Genomic DNA, 27227 nt, shown 5'->3' with positions numbered 1-27227 from the left:
CCAAACAAGTTAAGAGAAAGGCCTTGATTGAGAGAAAAGGACCCTAAGAGTCGATGGGAGGGCCTTTAAGTACTAAAAGCAATATTAGAGGTATCGAGAGGAGCTATCACGTTGATCCACATCATCCGAATTAATTTGACCATTAATTTTATACTTCACGATCAAGATTTAAGGGAGGTTATACGTTTGTTGGGCTTGCACAGATTAAATTGGTTTAAGGAGGCATTAGAAAAAATTACCCACCTATGCCATTACGTAAAAACGCGCGTACTGTTTTCTTCCTTTGACCTCACGAAGTTGCCCCAGGTGTTCTGTTCAAAAAAAAGAAAATTGCCCCCGGCGTTGGGCAGCCGCCGCAGACTGCAAAAATCATCGACACTTCTCACGTGTTGGTTGCCGGCCAGGGCTCAAATCTCATCTCACATTCTCACGTGTTGGCTGCCTGGGCTGAAATCTTTTAAGCTATGCCCACCGCGGCATGCAACATCAAGCCAAGCATCACGAACAGAACTAGGCATGGGTGTAAGTATACATATGCGTCTTTCGATTGCTCCGTATGTTCCCACAATTGCTTGTAGTTTTCAGATTTTAGATTCGTTAGCTTCGCTTTCTCAGGCCGGTCTAATCAACGTCATCAAACAAAAATAACAGTTGTGTGAATGCTCCGTTTGTAGTAGACCGTATAATCTCTAGATTTTACATGCTTAATTGCTTCTCCACGTTGTATTGTGCAGAGGAGACCAATCAACACCATGGAACAAGAGTTGTGATCAATGTTTAAATTGGTTTAAGGCCCATGTAACCGTTGATTTTTTAGGTCCTCTTTTTAGTTAATCAATAAAAAAAGGATAGATTTTCTGGGGCATCGTCCTTTGCTCGCCTCCTAACGGTAGGTCCATTGTGTTCGTCCTCGCATCAGAGATCGTAGGTGTAATCAATCTGTTATTGCAGCGACACAATTTATAGGCTACAGTTTGTTGTCTCAATCTGAAGTTTGGAATTTCTTCTTCCCTTCAGCTGCGATCTACGGAGTAGATTGCAGATGTGATCCGTAGAGCTAGCATTGCGCAGATGTATATTTGCAAGGAATTGTTTCTTGACATAAACTCATAAGTTATGTTATTATTAAATTAGTAAGCCATTGCCGTCATATACTCTCAGGTTGAGAAACGACGTGCATGATGGAGTCATAGATTCAGAATCTACGCTGAGTTTTTGGTATAATTTTCCATATATGAGATTTCCATTTTCTCTCTCTTTTATACTCCTTCCGTCCCATATTAAGTGACTCAAATTTGCCCAAATATGAACGTATCTATGTCTAAAGGGCGTCTAGATGCATGTAATAAAACGTCACTTAATATGGGACGGAGGGAGTATCTACAGTTAAAATACGCGTCTAGATACATGTAATAGAAAAGTCACTTAATATGGGACGGAGGGAGTATGAGATAGGTGCACTAAAAACAAAAGAGGCTTGTTTGGTGCACCCCCTTCCCAAAGATTTTTTACGTTGGTACATAAATTGAACAAAAAGAAAAACAATTATTTCTCATCTCGCACCAGCGTTGCCCAGTTACCCTCAACGCGCCGCTGGCTCCCTCCTCGCAGCGGCGCCGCTGCCTTCCTCCTCCAGTTTGCCGACCTCACCCGTTCCTCCTCTGGTGTGAAGCAGCATGGGGAATGGCCCCCTCCATGAATCACCGGCCGATTGGGAGTAGCGACAACTCGATTGGCGTCGACAACTTCAAATCCCGCTTGACCAAGCTCGGAACCAATGAGATTAGAGATTTAATTGATGGGGAAAATTTAGACAAATATTATGATAGAAGGGGAGCTAAGGGGGAGGTGAGGAGCGGCGCGATGGCCGCCGAGAGCAGTCTTAGAAGAGGGAAGAGAGAGGGAGACAGAGAGAGAGGCTTATAAATTCTAAATTGACTATCTTACCCTTCTCACCGAATGGGCATCATGCAATTTGAACCGTCATGGTGTTTGAATTTGGGGAGGGGGTGTACAGGCGCAGAGTGAAAAGATAATTATCCAGACCGGCTAAAAATGATGATTAAAGATGTTTCCCGTGCAATGTGCGGGACACCGTGCTAGTGTAGCAAAAGATACATGTTCATTTGTCGTGGATTTTAAGGTTATTTATCTTTTACGTGTACTCACTTTATCTCACCTTGAATAAACCCAAGGGGGAAACTCTGGAACTCCTTTGCAATGGCGGAGCCAGGTGGGTGGCACGGTGGGGCATGCCCCATCCTAAAAATCTAGCCTCATGTATAGATGTTTTAGATATATTGCATAAAAGTTCAAGAAAACAATCTCTTTTAGAGGAAAAATACAACAAAATCCACTTGCCCCACCCTAAACTTTTGTTCTAACTCCGCCACTGCTCCTTTGTGTCCTAGCCTTGACTCCCGGAAATATTCGTTCGGTTTGAGGTCGAGAGGTGAGCCTACTAGAGCTCTCTAGAGTCCGATATTTGGAAAGACACACTCAGTCCGGAGTCAAGTGCTCAGGACGTCCTAAAAATAGTGAGGACGGAACTCTCCCCCCACTGTGTCATAGCATTGGAGTTGAGCGAGACTATACCTATTCGAAAAAACACCGTGGTGCCAACTTGTCAAGTGTCCATCAAGCATCGAGAACCCTAAGTCGTGGCTCACTCGTACTCTGTCCATCAAGCATCAAGAACCCTACTTTTGGCGCCATTCTTACATGAAACAATACTGGACCTCGTTTCCAAGTATACCTAGGCATGGGTGGCCCGGCCCGGCCCAGGCTCGGGCCTCAGTTTCCAGTCGCAAGCCCGTCCTGAAAGCCCGAAAAAAGCCCGAAATGACCAAAAAGGGTATTTTTTTAGGATAAATAGGTATAAAAATCATTTATTTATTCCGAAAATAATTATTTTAATGCTTAAATGGCCTATTTTCGGGGTTTCGGGCCGGGCCGGGCTCGGGCTTCAGGTTTGACCGTCGGGCTTTTATGAAGCCCGGACCGAACCCGGTCCAGCCCGAGGTTTGCCCAGGTATATTTCCAAGATATCGTCAAAATGTACACAAAGATGAACTAATTCGATTTGGACGTCTGAACTGTTGTTAAGAGAAGTTAGACATCATACAGCAAAGAGACTGTGCCCATGTTCGGGAGATCGTTCAGAGCCTCTTTGGATAATTGCAAAAACATAGGAATGGAAAAAACATGGATTGAAATGTCATGTCATTTTGAATACTATAAGAATTCGAAATATAAAAATTGTTTGAAAAGAGTGTTTGAATGTTTCCTAGGAAAAGAATTTTGAGATTATATGAAGTAAGAGGTGAGAGATAGAGAAAAGATGCATTCCAACTTTCAAAGGAAGGTTTCAAAGAGGTTAGACATCATGTTTAAATTTCACCAAAATTTGAAGGAATAGTTCATATCCTACGATCCGAATAACATCTATAAGAATTATTCTTTAGGATTAGTACCATTTATTTTTCCTTAAAACATCCTAGGAGCCAAAGAGGCCCAGTGTCTATCGGTCACGGTCGCACGTCCTACACCGGCGCCGCGCCGTGTCTTACGGTCTTAGAGCAAGAATAATAGTGGGTTATAAGCTGGTTACCAGAATTTCAATACTATATTGGTGCTTAGTTGGAAGAAAGAGAAAAGAAGAGAGAAGAGGAGTGGGATATTAACTAGTAGCCAACTACAACACGTGCTCCTAGACATCTTGTGAGACTGTAACGTGGGTCTGCTATTAGTAAAGTAGTACCTATTATAATGACATGGCCAGCAGCCTATAGCTGTTGATCTTGCTCTTGCCGTGTCTGCTGCGCCCTTTTTATCAGGGTCGGGCCGATCGAGGCGCTCGTCGCCTTGCTACTCGAAAGTCGGAACACGCAAGCCCACCACCGTGTGCGCCAACCAATTAAATTGCGGTTCACTGCTGCAAGCGAAAGCTCCCGTGCTCTGCTCGCCGGTGCCTGATGCGCGCACGCACGACCATGATGAAAGCTCTAGCCTGTGGTAGTACGCCCCTGGCAGGCAGCCCGTGGCCCGCGCGCTCGTGTTCGAGCCAGAGTCGCGGCTGCCGCGCCGGGCCGTTGTCGTCTGTCGCCGTGCCATGCCATGCATGCATGTTTGCCACCCACTGCTAGCTAGCTATAGCTAGTGCAGGCTCCTGTGGCAACGCAACTGTTGTTGTTGAGGGCCCCCTCTTCCGTCTTTTCAAAGCACACATATCGATCTTTGACCGTGCGGTCTCGTCGTCCAGAGCTTGTGTTTGTGTGTCTGTGCACTGAAGCACAGCCACAGCTTACGTGGCGTGGAGGAGCTCTCTCTGCGCCAGGGCTGCATCCAGCACGAGCCAGGACGCCCAGTGCCGCAGCTGTATACATGTGTATGCCCCAATGGGACCATCGCCCAGGTGCACCGCCCGTACGTAATGTACGTACGTGCGTACTGATTCGGGATTCCTCTGCCTCAGACTGTCTGCTCAAACAAGAGGTGGGCGGAGGGTCCAACCGGCCAAGCAAGTGAGGCGTCTTTTCCGATTTATTTTTTCTGTGTGCTACCGTACTAGTGTACTACCAGTATCATCAATTTATGCCTGCCTCCACCAAAGTACACGGGATACAACAATTGATGTACAACGTCGTCTTTTCCCCCGCTACGTACTGGCATTGAATACCACTCACCAGAGCCGACCATTCGTCCGTGTGGCGCTATGCATGCATGCATACGGACTACATCCGTGCAAACAGCGGGGTGAAGCCCCGCATGTCTCGAGTGCCATCATTCACTGTTAATGAAATTGACTGATTACATCGATGTCTCGAGTGCTCTCATTCACGGTTCATATTTACACTTTTATACGTACGTATCCTCCTCTTTGTTGTCTTGCTTGTGCAGTGCACTGACCGACCATGGTTCTTGATGACATTGGGTTGTCAGTCAGGTTTATGTTGGCCACCTTTCCCAGTAAACTTTTCCGATTTTAATTTTCCACCTCGCGCGCGCGTGTGTGTCAGTGCTCGTGTCTTGTCACGATCTCAGAGCTCATAAAGCTAGAGCTTTCAGACGAGAAGACACATCTATCTAGCTGGACTATCAGCGTATACCCCACCACGTCCTTCGAAAAATGGCTTCTTCCCTCTTCGTCTCGCTCACCATCTCCCTCCTGCCGATCCTCCTCTTCCAAGCCGCCACGGGAGAAGCACCGGCGCCGGCGGAGCTGCCGAGGTCGGAGCTGGCGGCCATCTTCCGCGTGATGGGCGACCTGCTGGGCGACCCGACGTGGGCCGAGCTCCACCCGCGGCCCTGCACGGACACGCCCTGGCCCGGGCTCCAGTGCGAGCTGGCCCCCGACGACAGCCGCCGCCTCCGGGCCACGCGGCTCCATTTCGGCCCGGACGTCTCCGCCCCGCCCTGCAGGCCCGGGGCCCGCCTCGCGGCGCCCGCCATCCTGGGCCTCCCCCACCTCAGGACGCTCTCCCTCTTCGGCTGCTTCGTCGGCCGGCCCGTCGAGCTGCCCCCGGCGCTCTTCACCAACACCTCCTCCCTCGAGCAGCTCGTCCTCAAGTCTAACCCGGGGCTCACGGGACGGATACCGGCCACCTTGAGCAACCTCAGGACTAGCCTGCAGGTGCTCAGCCTGTCCCAGAACGGCTTCCGTGGCGAGATCCCCCGGGAGCTCGGCGGCCTCGCCGCGCTGCAGCAGCTCGACCTCAGCTACAACAACCTCACCGGCCAGGCACGTTCGTTAACAAACTAGCTACGTGCTGCCGCAAACGAATTCGTTGTTGCTAAATGTGCATGTCGTGTCGTTATGGTGAGATGCTGACACGTTACATTTTGCGTTTTGTTGCAGATACCGGAGGAGATCGGAGGGATGACGAGGCTGACCATCCTGGACCTGAGCTGGAACGGCATCGAGGGCGGCGTGCCGGGGGCGCTGGGCAGCATGAGGATGCTGCAGAAGGCCGACCTGAGCTACAACCGCTTCGTTGGCCAAGTGCCGCCGGAGATCGGGTCGCTCAAGGAGCTGGTGTTCCTGGACCTGAGCCACAACGGGCTCGCGGGCCCGCTGCCAGCCACACTGTCGGGGCTCTCGAAGCTGCAGTACCTGCTGCTGCAGGACAACCCCATCGGGACCGCGGTGCCGGCGGTGGTCGGCTCGCTCCGCGGGCTGCAGGTGCTGGGCCTGTCGGGCTGCAACCTCACGGGCCCGATCGGCCCGTTCTTCGCGGCGCTGGGGGGCCTGATGGCGCTGTCGCTGGACCGAAACCGGCTCGACGGGCCCATCCCGGCCAGCCTGGGCGCGCTGCCGCACCTGGGCCAGCTCAACCTCAGCCAGAACAGGCTCGCGGGGGAGATCGCGCTGCCGAGGGAGTTCGTGGCGCGGCTCGGCAGGCGGCTCGACGTGCGGGGCAATGACGAGCTGTGCGTCGGCAGGGGCCTGCGGGCCAGCTTCCTCGGGGCGCCGCCGCCGTGCGTGGCAGGAGGCGGCGGCCCAGGGAACGTCAACGGGACGTCGTCGGCGCTGGAAGACGAGGGATCCGGTTGCCGAGGTTACGGGGTCGTTGGAGGTTTGGGCGGATTGCTCTGCCACCTTGTCGTGTTGTTGATGTTGGTACTCGACCTGTGATGATTAATTACTGATTAGTGAGCGATCATTGATGGTTTACTAATTACTACTAATTATGGGCTCCAACCTGCGACGGACAGAGGATGGATCTCTGTTTTCCCGACCCCTTTAAAATGTCAAATATCGTGCATACGATCATCGCCACATGAAATCCTCTTATGCAGCATTTATGGTCCCTTCAAAATGTCAAATATCGTCCATCGGATCATCGCCACATGAATCCTCTTATGCAGCACTTCTTTTTTACATTTGTAAAATCCAAAACTCATCGCAACATTGGTTGTTTTGGATATTCCAATAGTTTTAATCACTGCATCATCATAATTTAGATATTTGACGTGGCTACTTTTTAAGCAAAAGGACTAAATTTCAGTCCACGTACTAGAACCATTTGATTAAGATTTGTTGTGACATCCTCATTCTTGTCTTTTTCACGTGTTGTCATTGGATGAAAATCTGATGGCCAAATTCCTCAACTGATTTCCAACAAGAAGCTACTTCTTCATAGCAAACCCGTTCAATATTAGTACAACAAAGCGTCTTTATAATTGTGCTTTGAATTCATTTGTAAGAGTAGAGATGTTGAGTAATTGTTTTTGCCCCATTTGTTATTTTGATTTTACAAGTATATAACGGTCCCCTCATGGCTACTTTAGGGAGTCCATGTTTCTCAGTTGACTTAAACATACTTATTTTCAGTCAACAATTATAACTACTTGATTTAAATTTTCTCATCCATCATTTGTACTTGCCTAAATCTTAAATTATAAATTAATCTTAGTGATTAATTAAACTGTTTTTGCAGTCGACTTAGAAATAGTTATTATTCAGTCGCCTCAGAAATAGCAAAACCTGTTTTCTGAACGTGCATAAACTTTATTAGGCGAATCTACAAAAGTCCCAAGGAAAGGGATCTCTCCCGAATATACTCTTGTTTGTGCTTGGTCACTTGTCAACTGTTCACGGGTTATTCCTCCGATTCTAAATAACTAGCTAGGTGACCCGCGCAGATTGCGTGGCTAGATTTATATAATGTAATGTTATATGTTTTCGTTCTCATTCATTTTGTATTCAATTTAGACCTAGTGTATTTGGAACAATTCACTTTTTTTTTTGAAAATTTGTTTCTTTATTACAATTTTGGCTACCAAAATACATAGTTCTTTAGTCGTTTTTGTTATATCTTTGGAATGATAAGACCAAATGTTCTCAATGCTTATATGAGCTTAAATTCATAACATGATATATTGTAGATTAGATAGTCATTACATGTTTTACTGGGAGAGTTTGTTTTATTAACATCGTGTGCAATATAAAAGTATTGAGCTTATATTGTAACATATGTGTTTTTAGTTGTGTTTCAATTTGCATGTCAAATTTTTATTTTAGATATTTAAAAAGTTTCATTTCAGACATTGATTATAGACATTTAGATTTTAATGGATAATGCAGTATGCTGTGATTTTTACCTACCCAATTTGTATCTATTAGTCCCATCATTCAATGGTCTTTATTTCGTCATATTGTCTCTGGTTTTTTTTGTTGCTTCCAGCGGCCGATAGCGATAGATGTTTGACTTTAGGTGTCTAATTTGCAATCATGGATTTGGGTGCGCTTATGGTAAATTGGCTTCCAGCTTGCGTTTTCTTGCAAGGATGCTACTACCGGACGGCAGATGTTGACGGATACACGGAATTGGTGATGGTGCATATGTCGATGTATGGAAGCCGAATTTGTTAGCTAGTAATGTTTTTTCATCCGATACACATAGCATTTACGCCATGTTTTTTCTTTTCCTATTTCATTTTCAAGATCTGTCCACATTCAATATCAAGTCATTTTACTAAACATCTCATATGAGGTATGATTCGCATGGCAGAACGTCACCGACAGTTGGAGTAGTTGGTTCCAGCTTGTCTTTTCGCTCTAGTATTAAGGTGTCAAACATACGATAAATTTGCATAATTTCCAATTCTCCTCTTTTTTTCATCGTAGTTGTTGTATGTCATTTTTTTAATTGATTCAGATTCGAAATATGGGTTTGTTTGCTTTGCACTTGGTTTCACGGCTACAACCTAAAAGCCCGTACTGGCACCTGATAAGGTCGATCCGAGTATGGTGTTACGCCTGGCTATGGATAGTACATTTTCTGCTTGTATCCATCGGGTTTTCTATTTTTGCCACTAAAATCTGAAATCAATAGCAGATATATTTTTTGCCTACGTGGACGTGTGGTGCCTTCTGTTTTTGTAACTGATTTTATTTTCAGCCGCAGGATAACTTTGGAACAATTTACACGCCTTAGAATTTTTAGTTGGATATATTTGACCCAAATCTACCGAACAGCAAGCAGAGCCACAAATCTCTCTGCTCCGGTGCCTCCCAGCAGCCCATATCCTCGATCCCTCGTATCCTTTCCTTCTCTGGTCGGAGTTGCATCTCATGTGGCTAATATTTTTATTGGCCAGAGTTCCCTCAGTGTCTAGATAGAGTTTTTTTATTGCCTTACGGTTCTGCTCCGGATTGGTTTTTCATACCTTAATACAATCAGATTACATTTCCGTAATCCTTACCGATCGGGGGAGAGTAAGGTTTTTTTTTGTTTGTAGAATTGCGTTCAAGTGATTTATTCTCGGCCGTCCGATAACTTTGAAACAATCTACACAATAAAATTTCTGCTACTTTAATTAGATATTAGATTGTCGTTGTTTTAGTTCAAATTTGCATTAAAACAATGACAAAAATTTAGGATCGGAGTGAGTACATATTTATACTAAATGAGTGATCAGCGTCGTTTTCGTGAAAAGAAGAAGGATGTGTTTGGTTTGACGTCTTTTCTTATAAACGCGGTATAAACGCAATACTTAAGTACACTCACTTCTATGAACGCACACACACACATAGTCTAGTCTTATGAGCGTCTTCAAGAGACTGAGTCGACAGACAACGGTTGACGAAGTCACCACAAGCGTTTTTTTAATGATGGCTTTAGTAGCCCACAAGTTGACCAACTTCAACAAAATGAACTAGCATGGATAGCGAAGCATTAGCTTGGCAAAAAGTATAAATTTTCATCCAAAAATAACAAAATCTTAGCAAATAACCGAAATTTCCATCCTACTAGAATTTCGGATGCGGATGAAATTTCAGACGCAGAATTGAGAAATTTTCATTGGATGGGCTCAATTCCACCGTTTGGATGCGGATGGAATTGTGTCCTGGAATCGGCTCCCAGTGATTTCCCGTCCACCGACCTCCACTGTCTTCACTCTTCAGCAAAACGTTCTCCCCAAACCATATTGGCCCGGAACCGAATAACTCGCCTGAATACATCCCGCGTTCTCCCCAAAACGTTTTCCCTCTCGACACGACCGTCGAAGTAAGAGGGCAAGCCGGAGGCGAGCAGCGACCGACGGCGCGCGGTGGTCGACGGCGGCAGGCGGCGCGCGCGCGGCGGTCGACGCCGCTGGTAAGTTCCCTCTCCTGTCCTCCCTTCTCCAGCCCCTCGCGCCATTCTCCAGCTACCACGCCGCCATTCCGCCCCCCACCTCCGGCGTCCCCTCCGTCTCCGGTGCGGCGGTCCACGCCGAGCTCTACCAGCTCCCGAGGCATGCTCACCGCTGTCCCCTTCCCCTTCAAAACCCCATGGAGCATAACCCCACCCCACATCCTCACCTCCGCTGCTCCGCATCCCTTCCTTCTCCGATGCGGGTCGAGCTGAACCGAGCTCCACCTGCACGGCTGCACCCCATGGCGTGCTCCCCGCCGCCCCTTCCCCTTCCAAACCTCATTGAGCAGAAGCCCCATGGACTGAGCAGAAAACCCTAGATTTCTTGCAAGTTCTTTCATTCATTAATTTTATTTCTTGTCCCTTTCTTCTCACAGGATATTTGAAGCATTGGACTGATTGATGTATGGTTGATGCCTGCCTCCAAACTTGATGTATGGTTGTTGTTATGTATGTTTCATGTTGTGAACATTCTTGCTGCTATGTATAGTTGCGGTTATGCATGGTTCATGTTGTGAACATTTTGTGTGAGCTGATGAACAATGCTATCTATTGTTGTTGTGATGATATTTTTTTTTACTTTGGTTAGTCAATTTTTCAGAAACGTCGCTGCTGATATTTTGCACATTTTCTAGATTTTTATATAATATCGAGTCTATTAAGAACATTTTAAAAACCTGCATTTTATTTTATTCTAAATTGATACATGATCAATACAAATATATGCACTAATAATTCATTTTCATGCATGTCTGGACTGTACAATATTCAAACTTAGAAAAATTACAATTCAAGTAGGAATTGGAATTGGAATTGCCTCTTCTCTTTGATTTCATCTTTTTTCAATGTATTCCCAGGCAAAGGAGAACCCATGCACTGTCCATTGTTGCATCCCTAGTTACACAAATTGTTCATCAAATGTACACATCCGATAGGTAACATGCACTTCTTCTTTATGCTTGTCTTCTATCTCTCCTTGCAAGCCAACACTATCTTTGACCTGACCAGCCAAAGCAAATTTCAGAGTGCAGTGTGTGGCTTCCAAGCTTCAGCTCTTGTCCTTTGCCATTACAGTTGCTGTCACTTTGCTCTTCCACCCTTGTGCATCCGTTGAGTTCCAGCATGAGCTCTCCAGCTGGTCCGGCGGCATCGCTACATGGTACGGTGACGCTAATGGTGCTGGAAGTGAAGGTAATAGATATCCGAGAGATGCTAGCTCTGCCCAAACTGGCGTCTGATTGCCTGGCGTAGTAAATTATTGTCTCATGTATGCATGCCTCAACTATATGTGCTGTAGGTGGTGCATGTGGATACCAGTATGCTGTTGACCAGCCGCCATTCTCATCCATGATTGCCGCTGGCAGCCCTTTCATATATGATTCTGGTGATGGCTGTGGGTCGTGCTACCGGGTGCGTGCAGCTCTATGCAGCTGAGTCCATGAGCATGATTGCAACTGTCTGTCATTTGACATTTGGAAATCTTGATTCATCAGGTTATGTGTGCTGGCAATGAAGCTTGCTCTGGTATTCCAGTGACCGTCGTCATCACGGACCAGGGCCCTGGCGGCGGGCCATGCCTGAGCGAGCTAGTCGATGGCCAGTGCCAGAATGAGGCAGCCCATTTCGACATGAGCGGAACAGCATTTGGTGCCATGGCGAAGCCTGGCCAGGCTGACCAACTCCGCGGAGCTGGCCTCCTGCAAATCCAGTATACCCGGTACACATGCATCGATGAGCATAGATCGTAGTTACTTTACATGGCCTCTTCCAACAGATGTATGGTTTCCATTATTCTGCTGCCTCAGCAATTTGTGATTGTACCAGTGTGCAGTGTGACTGGACTGGAGTAGGCTTGACCTTCAAAGTGGACACCGGATCAAACCCAAACTACCTCGCTGTGCTCGTCGAGTACGAGGACAGCGACAGCGACCTTGCGGCTGTCGATCTCATGCCGAGCAGCACTGGGGCGACATCAGCGTGGATCCCAATGCAGCAGTCCTGGGGAGCAGTGTGGAAACTCAACTCCGGATCCACCCTCCAGGGGCCGTTCTCCATACGCCTGACCTTCAGGTCTGGCAAGATGCTCGTCGCCGGCAATGCCATACCTGCCGGGTGGAACCCTGGCGTTGCGTACCAACCAGGCGGCATTGCGGTGAGGGATGACCACCGGGCGAGCGGTGGCTGTCGGGGCTATGGGCTGTACCACTTCCTCCTGTTGTTTGTGATATTACTTCAGCTGTGATGTGATGTGACTCTAGTCTGGTGGTTCTCTGTGTCACTTGTCTACGATTAACAGGGTGGATGGATGTATTAACTGTGTTTTTCTTGTAGCTTTGAGGATGGATTGCCCCTTCATGTGATTTCTTTGAGCAGCATGCAACTATTCTGACATTCTGCTAGTGTAGTTTTGTTTGGACAATCTCAGTGTAAATGGTTGATTAAACTGACTGGGTAGCCGGTAGGTGAAGCGATTATCTCTGTTTCTCAAGCGATGGCGTGATGCACTTTCTTTATATCCATCAAAGTATCAAACTGCAACTTTGTTTGGAGAATGTAAATATGTTTGATTAAACTTCGTTAGTCGCACTTTCCAGTGATAAGTGTCCGCAATTTGGGTTTTTTAGTACACACAATTGAAAATATTGAACATCTGGGCGTAGAGATGTTTCTACCATGCTGAACATTTCAACTAGTAATATTGGTTTTTCCAAGGTTTCCACCAAGAATTTGTTCTATCTTTGTTTCTTTTTACGGGGAAGCAACCTTATATTGGTATCAAATAATTGTTACATCATTAATTAAGAGTGGTAAAAGGTTGCTAGGGGGATCATCGACCCAAACACTCTGGATTTGATTAGCATGTCGTGCAACTCAGAGACGAGCTTGAAACATTCCTCCAGAACTGCAGCAGCCGGGCCATGGAAATGACCACCTTCCTTCGTAGCCTGGAAAAGAACATCAGAGTTTACCAAGACCTTGTGGCAACCAAGCAGATCCGCCAGCTGCAGACCATGCAGCAGGCCATATGCCTCTGCAGTAACCACATCAGGAACATGCGAAAGCAAGTGGCTTGATGCGCCAATGAAGAAGCCCTTATTATCTCTGAGTACAGCTCCGGTTGCACGGCTCAACAATTCATGCCTGAAGGCTGCATCCACATTCAGCTAGATCATCCTGCTCGGAGGCTTCATCCAACCCACCTCTCTTCATACAAGCTTTCTTGGATTTAGCTTTCTCAAAATTAGCCGCCAAGACACAGATCGCTGCAGCTATACGTTGAGGTGTCTGGATCGTTTCCTTCTCAGAATTTGTTCCATCTTAGCTGAGGCTTTGTTGCTCATTTCACTGAGATTTGAGTCATCTACAAAAGTTATCAGGAACTGCAGCTTCTGCTCTGAGAAATTAAGAACAAATCACCGCCTGACAAAATCATATCATACTGGCCATAGCAACTATTGTACTAAAACAGGTATACATGCCCAGCTCGTTTAAAAGAAAATACATCATGCAAACACATGTTCAAACCCTATCATTCAAGAGTTATACAATGCAGAAACGGAACACTTGGACCATGTCCATGCAGTAGCTAATGCACGACTCAAATACAAATAAAACGGCTAAGAGCCTATACCCACAATGAACACCTCGCTACATGCAAAAATAACGAATGAAAGGCAGGATACATATAGCTTGACAGTACTGAAACAGATGGCTATTGGCATATTTGCTCAACAGCAGCAACAATCTGTGCAGGCTGCACAACGGTTGCATCCTCCAAAGTCGCGGCATACGGGGTTGGAACATCCTGTGATGACAAGCACATGATAGGGGCATCTAGGTAGTCCCAGAAGTTGTCAATGATGGCTGATCTCAGACTGGCGCCAATCCCACCCGTACGCATGCACTCCTCCACAATCAGCACACGGTGGGTCTTCTTAATGGAGTTGCCTATTGTGTGAAGATCAAATGGTTTCAACGACCTGATGTCAATCACCTCAGGATCATACCCTTTGTTTACTAGGGTCTTTGCAGCCTGCATCACATGGTACCTCATACGTGAATATGTGAGGATGGTCACATGTTCCCCAGGCCGTACCATCTCAGCCTCCTCCAGGCATAGCACATACTCCTCATCAGGAATTTTCTCCTTCAGGTTGTACAGAAGGACATGCTCAAATAGCACAACAGGGTTCTCACTCCTTATGGCAGCTTTCATTAAACCCTTAGCATTGTAAGGAGTAGAGCAAGCAACCATTTGGAGGCCAGGGATTGACTGGAAGTATGACTCTAGACGCTGTGAATGCTCTGCACCGAGCTGACGACCAACACCACCAGGACCGCGGATCACAACTGGTATCTTGAACTGGCCACCCGAGGTGTAATGAAGCATGCCGCAGTTGTTTGAAATTTGGTTGTAAGCAAGGAGAAGGAAGCCCATGTTCATGCCTTCAATAACAGGCCTCAGCCCCTTCATTCCTGCTCCAACTCCCATGCCGGTGAACGAGTTCTCAGCAATAGGTGTATCAAGGACTCGAAGGTCTCCAAACATATCAGCCAAACCCTTGGTCACCTTGTAAGAACCTCCATAGTGACCAACATCTTCACCAAAGACACACACTGTCGGATCTGATTGCATCTCTTCCATCAAACCCTCACGAAGAGCCTCGAACAGCAAGACCTCATGCCTACACAAAAGTTTGGACACAATTAGGAGCTTGCACAGAAGTATATGAGAAGTCATATTCATAAAAGATCAAATGCAGTAAAATATTTCTGTTTGGACAACATAAATTGCAAGAATAGTCGTTCTTGCATGGTTGCCTTTTAAAGACTAAAACTCAATGCAAAGCTTCCCACAGAGGAGAGTGTATAGAGGTCAAAGCCAATGTCCCTATGTGGGCAACATCCAGCTGGTTCCAGCCAACTCATTCACATCTTACAAGGGATAACTCATGTTGGTCCAAGAGGCCATCCAGCACCCAACTTAATAGTAGTACATTTAGGTTTGTCCTAAGTCAAACTTAAGAAAGTTTTACCAAGTTTATATAAAACCAACTTCTATGACACCAAACAAATACAGTATGAACACATGTTTTTATGATGGATACAATGAAACCATTTGGCGTTGTAAATCTTGGTATATTTTTCTATAAAGGGGTCAAACTTAGAGAATTTGATTTAGGACAAACTTGAAGCAATTTTTCTATAAAGCATCTCCAGTTTTGTTAATAATAATTTTTCCTTGAAGCAACAAGGGAACACTTGCTGTCTTTGTTAAAATAACTACTACTCCCTCCGATCCATATTAGTTGTCGAAATATTACATGTATCTAGACGCCTTTTAGGCATAGATACATCCATATTTGGGCAAATTTGAGACAATTAATATGGATCGGAGGGAGTACTACATTTTTTTCACTTAAAACTGTGAGGGAAAACCCTATAATATAAATATGAACCCAAATTTGTGTCCATAAAGACTTCAACTCAGGTGTTGGGATTGTACACACACCCCTCCCCCAACAAAGGGAGGTAGGCTCTTCCTGTCAAAATAACTAATTCAGCTTGCGTTTCACAGAAACTGCTTGGCCGTATATGCTCTTAGCCAGTTGGAAACTGCATACTGGGTTGCTATTAGGATACTTGTTGGGTACCGCCACCAGTATGCTGGCTGCCAGAAGAATCGGCACATCAGAACATTAGGCAATTGGTCCTACGATATTTTCCATCAGTGAAAAGAAACTGAAACTATGCTGTGAAAACATGTGAATTCTGAATCCCCATCCACTCAAGCGCTCAAATCCAAACAGAACAGGCTCTCTGAACTAGTAAAAACAGTGTAGATCTGGTCCTTCACTCCTAACTATAGATGAACTTTCAGATTTTATTATGTACTACCACCGTTACATCTTATATAGACTTTGTTAGTTCAAATCATAGTTCTTTATATTATTAAAGAAACTAATGATACCATTTTCCCCTGATATTTTTATGAGGCAAATGATTGCTTATACAGTACTGGTTAAAACATACAGAAATTCATCGCACACTTTCTTAAACCCCATGTGTTTCTGAAAAGTGGTACGGAGTAGTAATATGTTTACTCCCCAACTTCAGGAATTGACAAACATTTGCAACTTAGAAAACAACTATGCCATGACAATCATATCTAACATGCAGAATTATGTGAGCCCTAATAAAACTTAAAATCAGTCAATTGAATAGTTTGTTTTGTGTTTTCCTTTCTGAGATGATTTTGCATGGATCCTGATTCATCACAAGTACTCCGGAAGTCAGCAAACACTTTGTTTATATCGTAATACCGCATAGATAAGGAAGTGTGCTAGCATCGTCTTACCCGTCAGACTTGGATGCCCCCGCGGTCGCCGGCGCATCAGCCTTGGTCTGCACACGCGAACACACACAAGCAACAGTTCAGTGCACCAGCAGATGACAACACACAAAACAGGAAGCTAAAAGTTCTCAGAGAAGAACAGAGCACGCAACTGCAACGGCGCCACAGGACACCAGCCTGCCGCGTGGCCGCGCTTCGGCGCCCGATCTGGCCACGCGCACGCTCCTCACCGCTACAGCAAGAGGAACACCCCCAAAATCAGAAAAGATCCAGCAGCGAGAGGGAAACCCGGAACGCGGCGATGGTACTACCTGGGGAGGAGGATTTGCGGCCGGCAGATCCCACGCGCGGGGTGGCGGCCGGAGCGGCGACGTGCAGCGACGATGCGGCCGCCATTGCAGACTAGGTAGTTCGAGATCTGGGGGGCGGAGAGGCAGCTGGTGGTACTGGCGTGTATATGTATGCGTATTTATTTATAAGGGGACGGGAGGAGGGTGGGTTTTGGTGGAATGCGGGTGGCGGTGGCGGAGGAATGGAGGGGGACGGCGGCGGAGAGAACGAGGCGCGGGTTGGACTAGGGAGACGAGAGGAGAGAACGAGAGAGGTGATGACGGGATCTATGGAGGGGAGACAGAGGGAGATCATGGACGGATGGATTTGATCTCAGCCGCTTAATTTCATTTTTCATCAGGGTCATGGCAGAAATCCAATGTTTATTGTTGCGCATAGGTACTCAACATTAGAAACCGGAGACACCCTTGGATCGATTGCTAGGGCTTACATATTTTTCCTTTGCAATCTATATTTCGATTTTACTATTTCCATAAATATTTTTCTACCCAGAGGATGTCGCAATCTCTTATGTATTCCACTTGTGTTGTTGTCCTCGTCTAGTTTCTCTCCTTCCACACACAATTGTTATAGCGGTTTTTTCTTCTGGACATCACCATGAACCTTCAAATTGAGCTAACTTGCTCTGTGTCTATTGTTGTTGCACGATCGGTAGCACTCTACGTCCATTAGGAGTATCATCAACTGTAACACCCCAGCGTCACTCATGGCGCAGCTCTCTAGGTTCCAAGACTGGCCTCACGGACCAACACATGTCTTTCCAGCGCATTTTGTCCTCACTCATGCGCTCCCGGAAGAAACTTCCCGTTCGGTCACCCATCCTCAAATTGCTCTCAGCCAAGCACGCTTAACTTTGATGTTCTTTTCGGATGGGCTTCCGGAAAAAAAAGGTATACCTTGTTGAGAGAATTCTATCAATCCTATTAAGCCGTAGGCCAGTGTGTCACATCAACACATGATGGAGAAGTGGATATGGTAATGAGAAAGAAGATCATTTTGTAAGAACTCAATTGCTGCAAAATATTAAAAAAATTGTCTTCATGCTAGCATAAAAGTTATCCATAGTATTCGTTTGGAATATGGCAACATATCAAGTGAGAACGACTTCTACGGTTTAAGATTCTACAAAAACACATTTGTTGGAAGTGTGATGCTCTACAAACGTGCAAAACTTCAAGTCAAAACTCAAATGCCTTTGGAAGACATAAAAAAGAAAAATATACAAATGAATAGTGCCAAACGGTGAAAGAAAACAAAAACACTATTTATATTGAATTTATTTTTTTCACTACTGCTAAACGTAATTGAGTTTGAACTTGAAATTTTCACATACAGAACATCACTTATCTAACTCATGTAAACCTTTTAAGAATATTTTGAACTTTTTACCATGGTATTCATGGAATATTTACCGGATACGCCGATTGAAATAGTATGCAAATATGTTAGCTTACGTTACTTTTGTCAAGAAACAACTCATGCACCCACGTTGCTCCCTTATTTTTTTTCAAGAAATCGAAAGCTGTACCGATTTATTAAGAATAAATCAATTTGTTACGATTACCTCATGCGTGTGGCAATGGCAAAATCCACTACAGTGAACCTAACAACTACTCCCCGAACAATGGGCCATGACCATCGCACCTAATGAGCATTCTCGCCAAAGACGCCACTCCTACAGCTTTCAGGTTCCAACACATGAAACCATGTACGGAGTATTTGAATACCATGTCTTCCAAGTTCCAGCCATGGAATTAAGTACTCTCCTCGATTTTAAATTAACGCATGTAGCCTTTCAGATTATTCTCAAAATCGGTGTCCTTCTACACTTCTAAATTTTAATGCATTTTAGCCAAAAAAAATTCCTATTTTGACATTAACGTTGTAAAAAATAACTAAGTCCTCATCTGGATTTTTCACCTCATTTAGATAGAACTACGATTTACAAATGAAGAAACAGAAAGAGAAATTATGTTTCGAATAGTCCCATCTCTGATGGAGAGTACTTTTATCTAACTATTACAGCAAACAATCTTTCGTCATCTTGATCTGTGAATAACAGCATGCCTCATAATTAAAACAGATAGTGTTGATCGAGGTATAACATCACACAAGTGACCACTGAGACTTTCACCAAATCTAACCCGGCACATATCCACAACATGCCCGAAACGGCCCGGCAACAATGAGCTAAGAGCATCTGTAGCAGATCCCGCAAAAGGCCGAATCGAAACCGCTATTCGGTTTTTAGGCCAAAACACAGTCGGAACAGGTACCCCAAACCGGACCGGACCGGAAAGCAAGTTTCGGTATACAGCAAAGGGCCTGCGAACAACGGCACATATGGCGCTCGGAGGGTCGTTTCGGTTCCAACTCCTCACATTCCGCCGCCCCTCTCCACCGCCAAAACCCTCCCCGGTCGCCGAAATCCGTCTCTCCTCCCCAACTCTAGCGAGAAATTCAAGCCATCCCCTGCCCCCATCTTTTGCAATGGTACATTACGGGGCCTCCTCATGGTCGACACCTCGCGGCCGCGAACTCATCCTCTCCCCGCGCCGAAACCCTAGCGACGGGCGCAGCCGTGGGGGTGCTGAAGATGACAAGGCAGCCCGGCTGCGGCCGCGGCCGCGGGGTGCTGAAGATGACGAGGCAGCCTGGCGGCGGAGCATCGGCACATGGCGGCGCGATGCAAAACAAAGTGGGAGAAACACTGCCACCTCAGCGCTGACGCCGAGCAGAGGTACCAGGCGTACCTCCAGGAAGAGCCACGTTGGCGGCGGCGGAGGCGGCGGGGCAAGTGGATTTACGAGGCCGCGGCCGCGTCGCACACACGCCGGGCCAAGAGGAGCCCGAGTCCTCCAGTGCAGCCGTGCGCCGCCGCTTCTCGTCGCCGGAGGAGGAGGTCGACGAGGGGCAGCAGCAGCTGCCGAAGAAGGAGAAGCAGAACGACGCGGCAACCGCGGCAAGCCTCATCATCGAAACCAAGGAGCTTGCCCGCCGCGAGAAGGAGGATGCCAAAGACCCGAAGCTCCAACTCGCCATCGCTGAATCCAAGAAGGGGATTCCAACGGGGATGGAGGTCATCATTTGAAAAGGCGGGAGGGGAAGGACGTGGCGCCAGAGAGCCTCCAGAGTATAAAACTAAGCCAGCGGCGATGACAGGGAGAACATTTTGTTTTTGTTAATTGCTCCTCCGCTGACTATCATGTAGTATATTTTGTGTAGATGATGATGAACTCTACTTCTAGTATTTTTTTGACCAGTGAACTCTACTTGTTGTATGAGATGTGAATGGTAGTATACCTGGGCAAACCCCAGGCCGGGCCGGTTCGGGTCGGGCTTCATAAAAGCTTGATGGTCAAACCTGAAGCCCGAGCCCGGCCCAGCCCGAAACACAGAAAATAGGCCATTTAAGCATTAAAATAATTATTTCCGGAATAAATAAATGATTTTTATACCTATTTTTTGTTAAAAAAATACCCGTTTTTAGTCATTTCGGGCTTGTTTCAGGCCGAGCTTAGGATTGGAAAGGGAGGCTCCAGCCCGGCCCGGGACGGCCAGGCGGGCCACCCATGCTCAGGTATAAATGGTAGCAGATGTGATGAACTCAACTCACACGAATCTCTTTTTCAAAAAATTTCTGTTCTGAATTCGATATCTGTTTTGGACGACGCAATTCATAACAGCAAAACTGGATTCAATTCAACCGAACTCTTGCTAAACGGTTCGCAGTTTTGGGGTATCTACTAGAGTTGTTCTAACGCTAAGGATGCAACTCTAAACATCAAGAGCCAGATTTGGTTAAAGTTTCAAAACTGATTCACTTCTAAAAAATGTTGCAAGAAAACTTAAAATTCTATCAAGTGATGTAATTGTGGCGTGTACAAGAAATCAAGTTAGAATTGGCAGAGCCCTACGGTTGCATAAAAGACGATCTGCAACCAGGGCGCCATGCATTAACAAGCATTTCCACTAGCCCTTCGATCAAAAAATTGGCTGCTCTGAGCAGGGCTTAAAAAAAACATAAATCCCCTGACAGCAACCAAAAACTCAACATTTGAAGAGGACCAACAATATCCCTTTAAGTTGCAGTTCTGATGGAATCAGAGTGATACCAAAAAGATGAACCATTTCTTGAGTAAACAAAATGGTAGGAGGATTTGACAGCCAACAGCTCAAAACATAAGTACATGTCATGTCCACGCATACTGCACTGGCAGCAACGGTTTGCCAAAACTGTGATCATACAGTAGTAGATATTTATACCCACAAGTGCTCCTTGCGGTACTCTCTTACAATGACAGGTACACTTGTAGGTGGAAGCTGCAACAGGAAGGGAATTCAGTCAATTAAATGGACAAAAAACCAGACACCAACTCAAATATAATGAACCCCTAAACAAACTAGCATATGCGCACATAGCCAAACTGCAGGAAAAAAAAGTCCATTCAATGTGATCTGCTTGGTTTGCTATCGGCACCGAATAAAATTGTACAAGAAAAAAAATGGGTACAAAACTACAGAAGTCAATACAGAAGCAGACATAAAAAGATCACAAACAGCGAGAACAAAAACATGAAAGGAAGAACAGAAATGTGCATGTTAGGAGTTCAATAAACAATTCTCATGACTAGCAAGATTTGCTAAAAAGAATCAGCGGACCTAGTTCATAGCTCAAATCAAAACAGGAAAGCAAGTATAGATGATACTGTTCAATACAAATCTGTACCAAAAGTAGATCAAGGTTTCAACACTCATCTGATGATTAACAGAACAGTGTACATTATGCAGACAGCTGTTATACAGATAAAAATAACGGCTAAGTTGATCACTAAACAACACAATGAACTGCCTCCATAGTAACACACTGTCAAGACAAGTGCCGTCAAAAAAACTGTCCAGACAAGCAGTACCCATGAGCTAAATAGATTCACTAATAAAAAAGAGCATCCATTATATTGATAACAGACAAAATTAAGTAACCGTGAGAAAAAATTGAAAATATACCATATATGAATTTTCTTAAATATACTACTGCAAGGACTACAATCAGAAGCGTAGAATATCTTACCATTCCATAATCTGTTATGATCATCGAGACGTAATCAGAAGGGGTTGCATCATACCTATCACAGGTGCAAAATTATTTCCATGAAAGGAGAATATCAATGGATCTAAGAAACTATTTCACATACAGGATTCAGGAACATACATTAGATTTAACAGTTGCAGGTTTTCGTTGTCAGCCCAGTTCTTAAGATGGCCCAAGTCTGCCCTCCCAGGAACTTTGGAAATGACATCTGGATCACCTGAGTAAAAAAAGACGTTAGGCAGTTCTTATGCATGACCCAGATGCCTAGCTACTTAAATGCACACAAAAGTATACGTACCAAGCTCATTAGCACATATAGAATCAAGTTGCACCCTCTCATGAAATTTGTATGCCTCGCAGCAAACCAGAACAGGAATTCCAAATGCGTGTGCAACCATAGCCACAGATGCTGTCCCAACTCGAGAATAAACTGTTCCATTTGATAATATTGAGGACGCACCCAAGAAAACTCTTGTAACTTCATGCATGATGTATGAAACTGCATTAATATGAGTATATGTGCAGTTGATACCCTTTGCCACCAATCTACGCAGTAATCCTTGTCCCTCAAGCTTGGGACGAGAATCCACCACTATAACGCGGAACTTCCTACCAAGTTCATGAGCATAATTCAAAATCATTTCAACAACTGATGATGACCCGTATGTTAGCAATACATCATCGTCTCTGACTTTTGTGATGGCATGGCTGACAATAACCTGATCCGCAACAACTATCTTTTCATTAATAAAACGCTCAATGTCAGTCTGGAGACTAACTTTGGTTTCTGACTCTGACAATGTAAGTGGTAGCTTGGCAATCCTGTTTTTCAAGAACCTAATAGCATTTCCCATGCTAATTGAGAGTGGCCTGCACTCAATAAAAAATGACACATAACTACTGATTTTTGCCGTAAGATCTCTGCTGAGAGTTTTGTTTGGTGGCGTTGAGTAATCTTTTATTGCCTCTCTGAATGCAAGAAGCATTGCTATGCAACGACCATTGCCACCAGATACCTCACCAGACAAATATTGGAGCCCAACCTGAAATATAGCAAAAAAAAGTGAGTCAGTCATACTTCACCAAAACTGAGGATATTACTTACTCCTAACATTTACTATTTAGTTGCTACATAAATCTATTTAGTTGCTACATTTACTTCTCAAAGAAACCAATCATCAAGGCATTAATTAAAGCAAATCAAGATCACAAAACTGTTCACTAGGTTTGCCTGGCTTTCTTGGTATATCAGCGGACCAACTTAACACCCAGTAACGAATTAGCAAATATATTTGCAACCCAGTAACTGACATAATCACATGATTCAAATGAAGCTGTAGTTGGCAACCATAAAGAGCTTCAGTGATCACACAAACAAATTTACTAGATTTAGAAAGAACATAGAAGGTAAACAGGTGATTTACATCAAGGGCCAAAAATTGCTAATGCTAATTTTAGTGAATGGTTAAAATGCACCAAAATCCTTGAGCTGTTGCTATGAGAGCACAGTACTTCAACGAACAAAACCACTAAAGGAACAAAGGATTGCTTCATGCATGCTCTACCATCTCATATGTTCACATATATAAAAATTTGATATTTGTTCCGGAATACATTAAAGGTGACATAACGAAAGAAAGCATGTTACATATAAAAAATAACTAACACAGTATTCAATAGTTTTTATTTGTGCTGATGGTATATGGAATGTTGCAACCTCAGATTACCACACCTCCATCCAACTACAAAATGCACAAAGATTAATGTGGGATGATGAACAACAAATCATTATGGAATTATCATTGAGATCGGTGAACAAAAATTTATATATCGCACATAGATGACATTCTGGGAAGATTGAATGCATAACAATTACCTTATACACAGAAGGGTGTATTGGTTCAAGTTGAAAGAATTTTGACTCAAGGTCAGGGAGTTGAGTGCCATGCACGTACTGTGGCAGATGCCTAAACAATTCAACTCTGTTTCGAGCTTCTGATTGATTGACAATTGCACGCTTTTTCGCTTTCTCCACACGATGCACATCATCAAACTGCATGCGGGGATGAGGAGCGTCTTTCTTTCTATCTCTCTCTGGTAGACGTTCAGAAATCTTCTTCTCAGAACCAACTGTACTTGCAGCATGGGGCACATCTTTCTTCTGAGAAGTTTTTGCTAACTTGGCTTGCTTAGAGATTGCAGGATTAGCCCCAGAAGCAGCGCCTGTAGACTTTCCTGATAAACCTACAGTCCAAATCAAGGTGCCCGTCATGCTTGGAAACAGTGGCTACGTGTGTAAGATCATCATAAATAAATATGAATTCAATAAAAATAAGCACTATCTAACACTAATTGCATATACCATTTGGAAGTCAAAATTTTACTTTACAAAGCATGCCCAAGACCCACCCAGAAAAAGTGTGTAAGGGGTGAGAAGAGACGATTTCTTTAAAAAAAACAGTACGATATAAAAAGCCGAAAGCAATATTACCTGCTTCCTTCGCAGCAGCTTTAGCAGCACGCTGAGCCTCTTGAATAGCACGCCTCTCTGCTTTAGAAGTTTTCTGTTTTTGCGGAATGGAGGCTGAATCGCCAGCCAAATCTCCCTTGTTTGCTTCTGAAGAAATAAAAAGAAAATCACGCGAAAATTAATAGATAAAATTATCAAATAATTTCCTCGTAAACTTTACCATATGTGGCTATTAAGTATCACATATTCACATCATCATCAAAGGCAACGATGAATATGATGTAATTCAATTACTGAAATACAAAATTCAAGTATATCCTAATTTCAGTAGGAACCTTCAAATAGTAAAGTTTTCCCTGCATGTTTGACACCTAAATAAAAACCTGCAGTTCACATTGGAATTGGAATGTAACAAAAACGTTAACTTACATTCCTATTTGACAAGCAACAGTTTGGAATAGCCCCATCCATTCTAGGGACATGATGATTCAAATATTATATCAATCTCTTTAACAAGATTATCTTTGAAGGACTAGGAAAAGTTGCGAACAGTAGTATATCAAGTTCTTTGACAAAACTATCTTTGAATGACCTTAAACTATGTGAAACTATAATACTCCTTCCGATCCATATTAATTGTCTCAAATTTGCCCAAATATGGATGTATCTATGCCTAAAAAGTGTCTAGATACATGTAATATTTCAACAATTAATATGGATCGGAGGGAGTACCAACTTATCAAACATATGTGTACTTTGCACAATGGAAAACAATACACCAAGAGCAGGCAATGTAACTTAACCTTTTTTTTTACTTACATGCTTGATTAGTTTAACATACAGGTGATACAGTCATGCCCTTCCATATTAAGGAAAACATAAATGTCTCCAGTTAGTACTGCGCACACTTTTTGCATAGGTCAACTCAAAGCATCTTGGCAGAATGACAGATTCAGCTGAGAAGTGCTGACCATCCAATTGCTCTGTATTTCAACTAACTGAACTAATCAACAGTGTTAACTGATTTTCCCAATAATGAAGCACATGATAAAACTAAAGAAACTCGATTGTTAAGATCGCACAACAGTATTATAAATGATTTTCCCTGTAAATCAACAAACACTCACTGAGTGCCGTAGCCGCTCAATCTTTAGAACAGTGGGTTCAATAAATTATAATCCGCATATTTATCTTACCACCTCTATTCTTCAGTCTTATTAATGAATTGTGAATTGAGTCGAGTACTTTTTTATTAAGCCAAGGAAATTCTTCAATGTTATTGATGAAGTGTGAATTCAGTTGAGTACTTTTTTCTTCATCAAACTGTTAACTAAGAAACTATGCTGCAATGGTTCAAGTCATATGAAATTGTCGTCATCGCCCGACACCACGGCATTGCAGTATCCCTCCTCTACTTCATTGCAATGACAACGGCATCAACAGACAAGGCTGTGGGGTAAAAGTTTAAAGTACTGCAATCGGGCAGGGTTTGCGTACCTAGCTCCCCAGCGGAAGGGGCTAGGGACCTCGAGTCGTCCTCGCCGAGCTCGGATGCGGCATCGAAGCGCATGGAGGAGGGCTGAGGAGCCGAGGAGGCGAGGATGGCGTCGGACGCCGCGGGAGAGGGGGAATCAGGGGAGAGGTGGTCGGCATGGAGCGGAGGCGGTATCATGACGGGGGAGAGCGAACCCGGGGCGAGGTCTGACGCCGTCGGCGATCCAACGGCCGTGCCCGACTGCGGCGCCGGGGCCGCGCCGACGGCGGCCGGCTCGGTCGGGGCCGAAACGTCAGGGGTGACGAAACCCACCTGACGGATCTTCGGCTCGACGCCGCCCGACGTGGAGCGCGGCGGACGGCGGAGATCCATCGCCGTCGCCGGGGTGGGTGACTTCGCGCGAGGGTTTGGGGTTTGGACACGACGCACGAGACGACGAGAAGGGTGGAGGAATCTGTTCGGGGCTATGGCCCTGTTTCGGTGAGATTAAAACTGTTTTCGAACTTTGGCTTACAAGCCATGAAAATATCGTGTTTTCGGTTTTATCTTTTGACATTTGACTTGATATGGTTATATGACGGTATAAACAAAAAACCAAAATCAAAAACAATTATTTAGATGCTTTTGTGATTTATAAGCCAAAATACATAATAATCGGTGGTGGCCTGGTGGCAGGGTGCAAAAGGAGCCTTGGGCCTTTTAGTTTTTGTTTACAGAAGTTGGGCCTTCTGATAGATGCGCTCTTTGTTACAGGTTAGGCCCATCTTGAGTGGGCCTGCCGGGATGGAAACCAGGCCGTCCCCGGCGTCTCCACATTTAGTTTTGCTAGTACCCTTTTTTCCTTGCAGCAATGGCTCGGCAGAAACTCGTTGATAAATTGTTAAACAAAATACTAAGGCTGCATCTGCAGTGATTCTCGTAATCCTATTTTTTCACCCACTTTTCACTATTTTCGTGTTTGACTAACCAACTTACTTTCGTGTGTATTTTTTCACAGCATATTATAAAATAAGTTTACCGCGGTACACTTCACCAATGTCAAACTGACCCTAAATCTATTGTGGTTTGGTATAGACATTGCGGCTTACACCATGTACTATTTACCTGTTTCTAGTATTCTTTCTTAAGTTGATTCACCGATTCTCTAGTGAATTACTATCATTGCGCAGAAAGTAAAGTCGTCCACCTTATGCTCTCTGAAGGTCCAAAAATGACACAAAGTACATTATTTGACATTTTAAACCACTTTTTTCCATTGCATTTTTCACTTTGTGCCTAAACTCGTGAATTATCCGAAACCTGGTGTGTGTGCACTTGCGCAC

At 44.7% G+C, this 27227-nt stretch overlaps 4 protein-coding genes across 6 annotated transcripts; 2 read left to right on the top strand and 2 right to left on the bottom strand.

Moving 5' to 3' along the window:
* The first annotated feature begins 5061 nt into the window (after positions 1 to 5061).
* On the top strand, positions 5062 to 6772 carry LOC100825767 (protein TOO MANY MOUTHS). The gene is made up of 2 exons (XM_003559593.4): positions 5062 to 5740; positions 5858 to 6772. The coding sequence occupies exons 1-2, from the start codon at positions 5129 to 5131 to the stop codon at positions 6632 to 6634; spliced, it is 1389 nt and encodes a 462-aa protein (XP_003559641.1). The 5' UTR covers positions 5062 to 5128; the 3' UTR covers positions 6635 to 6772.
* Positions 6773 to 9942: 3170 nt separating this feature from the next.
* LOC100825458 (expansin-B12) lies at positions 9943 to 12630 on the top strand. 3 transcript variants are annotated; one of them, XM_024456889.1, is made up of 7 exons: positions 9943 to 10103; positions 10520 to 10592; positions 11000 to 11077; positions 11167 to 11333; positions 11440 to 11552; positions 11636 to 11859; positions 11967 to 12630. In XM_024456889.1, exons 2-7 carry the CDS (start codon positions 10579 to 10581, stop codon positions 12382 to 12384), a joined length of 1014 nt encoding a protein of 337 aa, XP_024312657.1. In that variant the 5' UTR covers positions 9943 to 10103; positions 10520 to 10578; the 3' UTR covers positions 12385 to 12630. The 3 variants fall into 3 exon arrangements, with proteins under 3 accessions (XP_024312657.1, XP_014755889.1, XP_010232132.1); XM_014900403.2 differs by having other exon boundaries at positions 9944 to 10103; positions 10520 to 10546; XM_010233830.2 differs by having other exon boundaries at positions 9945 to 10103; positions 10520 to 10576.
* Positions 12631 to 13563: 933 nt separating this feature from the next.
* On the bottom strand, positions 13564 to 17124 carry LOC100827441 (pyruvate dehydrogenase E1 component subunit beta-4, chloroplastic). Its single transcript, XM_003561866.4, has 4 exons — positions 16809 to 17124; positions 16650 to 16729; positions 16501 to 16547; positions 13564 to 14827 (listed from the first exon to the last, which is right to left on the bottom strand). Exons 1-4 carry the CDS (start codon positions 16891 to 16893, stop codon positions 13855 to 13857), a joined length of 1185 nt encoding a protein of 394 aa, XP_003561914.1. The 5' UTR covers positions 16894 to 17124; the 3' UTR covers positions 13564 to 13854.
* A 3560-nt stretch (positions 17125 to 20684) lies between these two features.
* On the bottom strand, positions 20685 to 26369 carry LOC100824770 (translation initiation factor eIF-2B subunit delta). Its single transcript, XM_003561857.4, has 7 exons — positions 25908 to 26369; positions 24432 to 24557; positions 23817 to 24184; positions 22239 to 22983; positions 22061 to 22157; positions 21920 to 21974; positions 20685 to 21171 (listed from the first exon to the last, which is right to left on the bottom strand). Exons 1-7 carry the CDS (start codon positions 26275 to 26277, stop codon positions 21109 to 21111), a joined length of 1824 nt encoding a protein of 607 aa, XP_003561905.1. The 5' UTR covers positions 26278 to 26369; the 3' UTR covers positions 20685 to 21108.
* Positions 26370 to 27227: the final 858 nt, after the last annotated feature.

Source organism: Brachypodium distachyon, chromosome 1 (genome assembly GCF_000005505.3).
Source record: "Brachypodium distachyon strain Bd21 chromosome 1, Brachypodium_distachyon_v3.0, whole genome shotgun sequence".
In the NCBI taxonomy this organism is placed as follows: domain Eukaryota; kingdom Viridiplantae; phylum Streptophyta; class Magnoliopsida; order Poales; family Poaceae; genus Brachypodium; species Brachypodium distachyon.
Note: the sequence above shows the minus strand (reverse complement) of the source record. Positions and strands in the feature narration are given on the sequence as shown.

Excerpts from the sequence above, each read along its gene's own strand:
- LOC100825767 (XM_003559593.4), top strand. The coding sequence starts at position 5,129 with ATGGCTTCTTCCCTCTTCGTCTCGCTCACCATCTCCCTCCTGCCGATC. Across the intron at positions 5,741-5,857 it reads ACAACAACCTCACCGGCCAG|ATACCGGAGGAGATCGGAGG; the intron begins GCACGTTCGTTA and ends GTTTTGTTGCAG.
- LOC100825458 (XM_024456889.1), top strand. Across the intron at positions 11,078-11,166 it reads CAAATGTACACATCCGATAG|AGTGCAGTGTGTGGCTTCCA; the intron begins GTAACATGCACT and ends AGCAAATTTCAG. Across the intron at positions 11,553-11,635 it reads GCTGTGGGTCGTGCTACCGG|GTTATGTGTGCTGGCAATGA; the intron begins GTGCGTGCAGCT and ends TTGATTCATCAG.
- LOC100827441 (XM_003561866.4), bottom strand. The coding sequence starts at position 16,893 with ATGGCGGCCGCATCGTCGCTGCACGTCGCCGCTCCGGCCGCCACCCCG. Across the intron at positions 16,730-16,808 it reads CCGCAAATCCTCCTCCCCAG|CGGTGAGGAGCGTGCGCGTG; the intron begins GTAGTACCATCG and ends CTCTTGCTGTAG. Across the intron at positions 16,548-16,649 it reads TGTCCTGTGGCGCCGTTGCA|ACCAAGGCTGATGCGCCGGC; the intron begins GTTGCGTGCTCT and ends TCGCGTGTGCAG.
- LOC100824770 (XM_003561857.4), bottom strand. The coding sequence starts at position 26,277 with ATGGATCTCCGCCGTCCGCCGCGCTCCACGTCGGGCGGCGTCGAGCCG. Across the intron at positions 24,558-25,907 it reads CCCTTCCGCTGGGGAGCTAG|AAGCAAACAAGGGAGATTTG; the intron begins GTACGCAAACCC and ends TTATTTCTTCAG. Across the intron at positions 22,984-23,816 it reads TACACCCTTCTGTGTATAAG|GTTGGGCTCCAATATTTGTC; the intron begins GTAATTGTTATG and ends GCTATATTTCAG.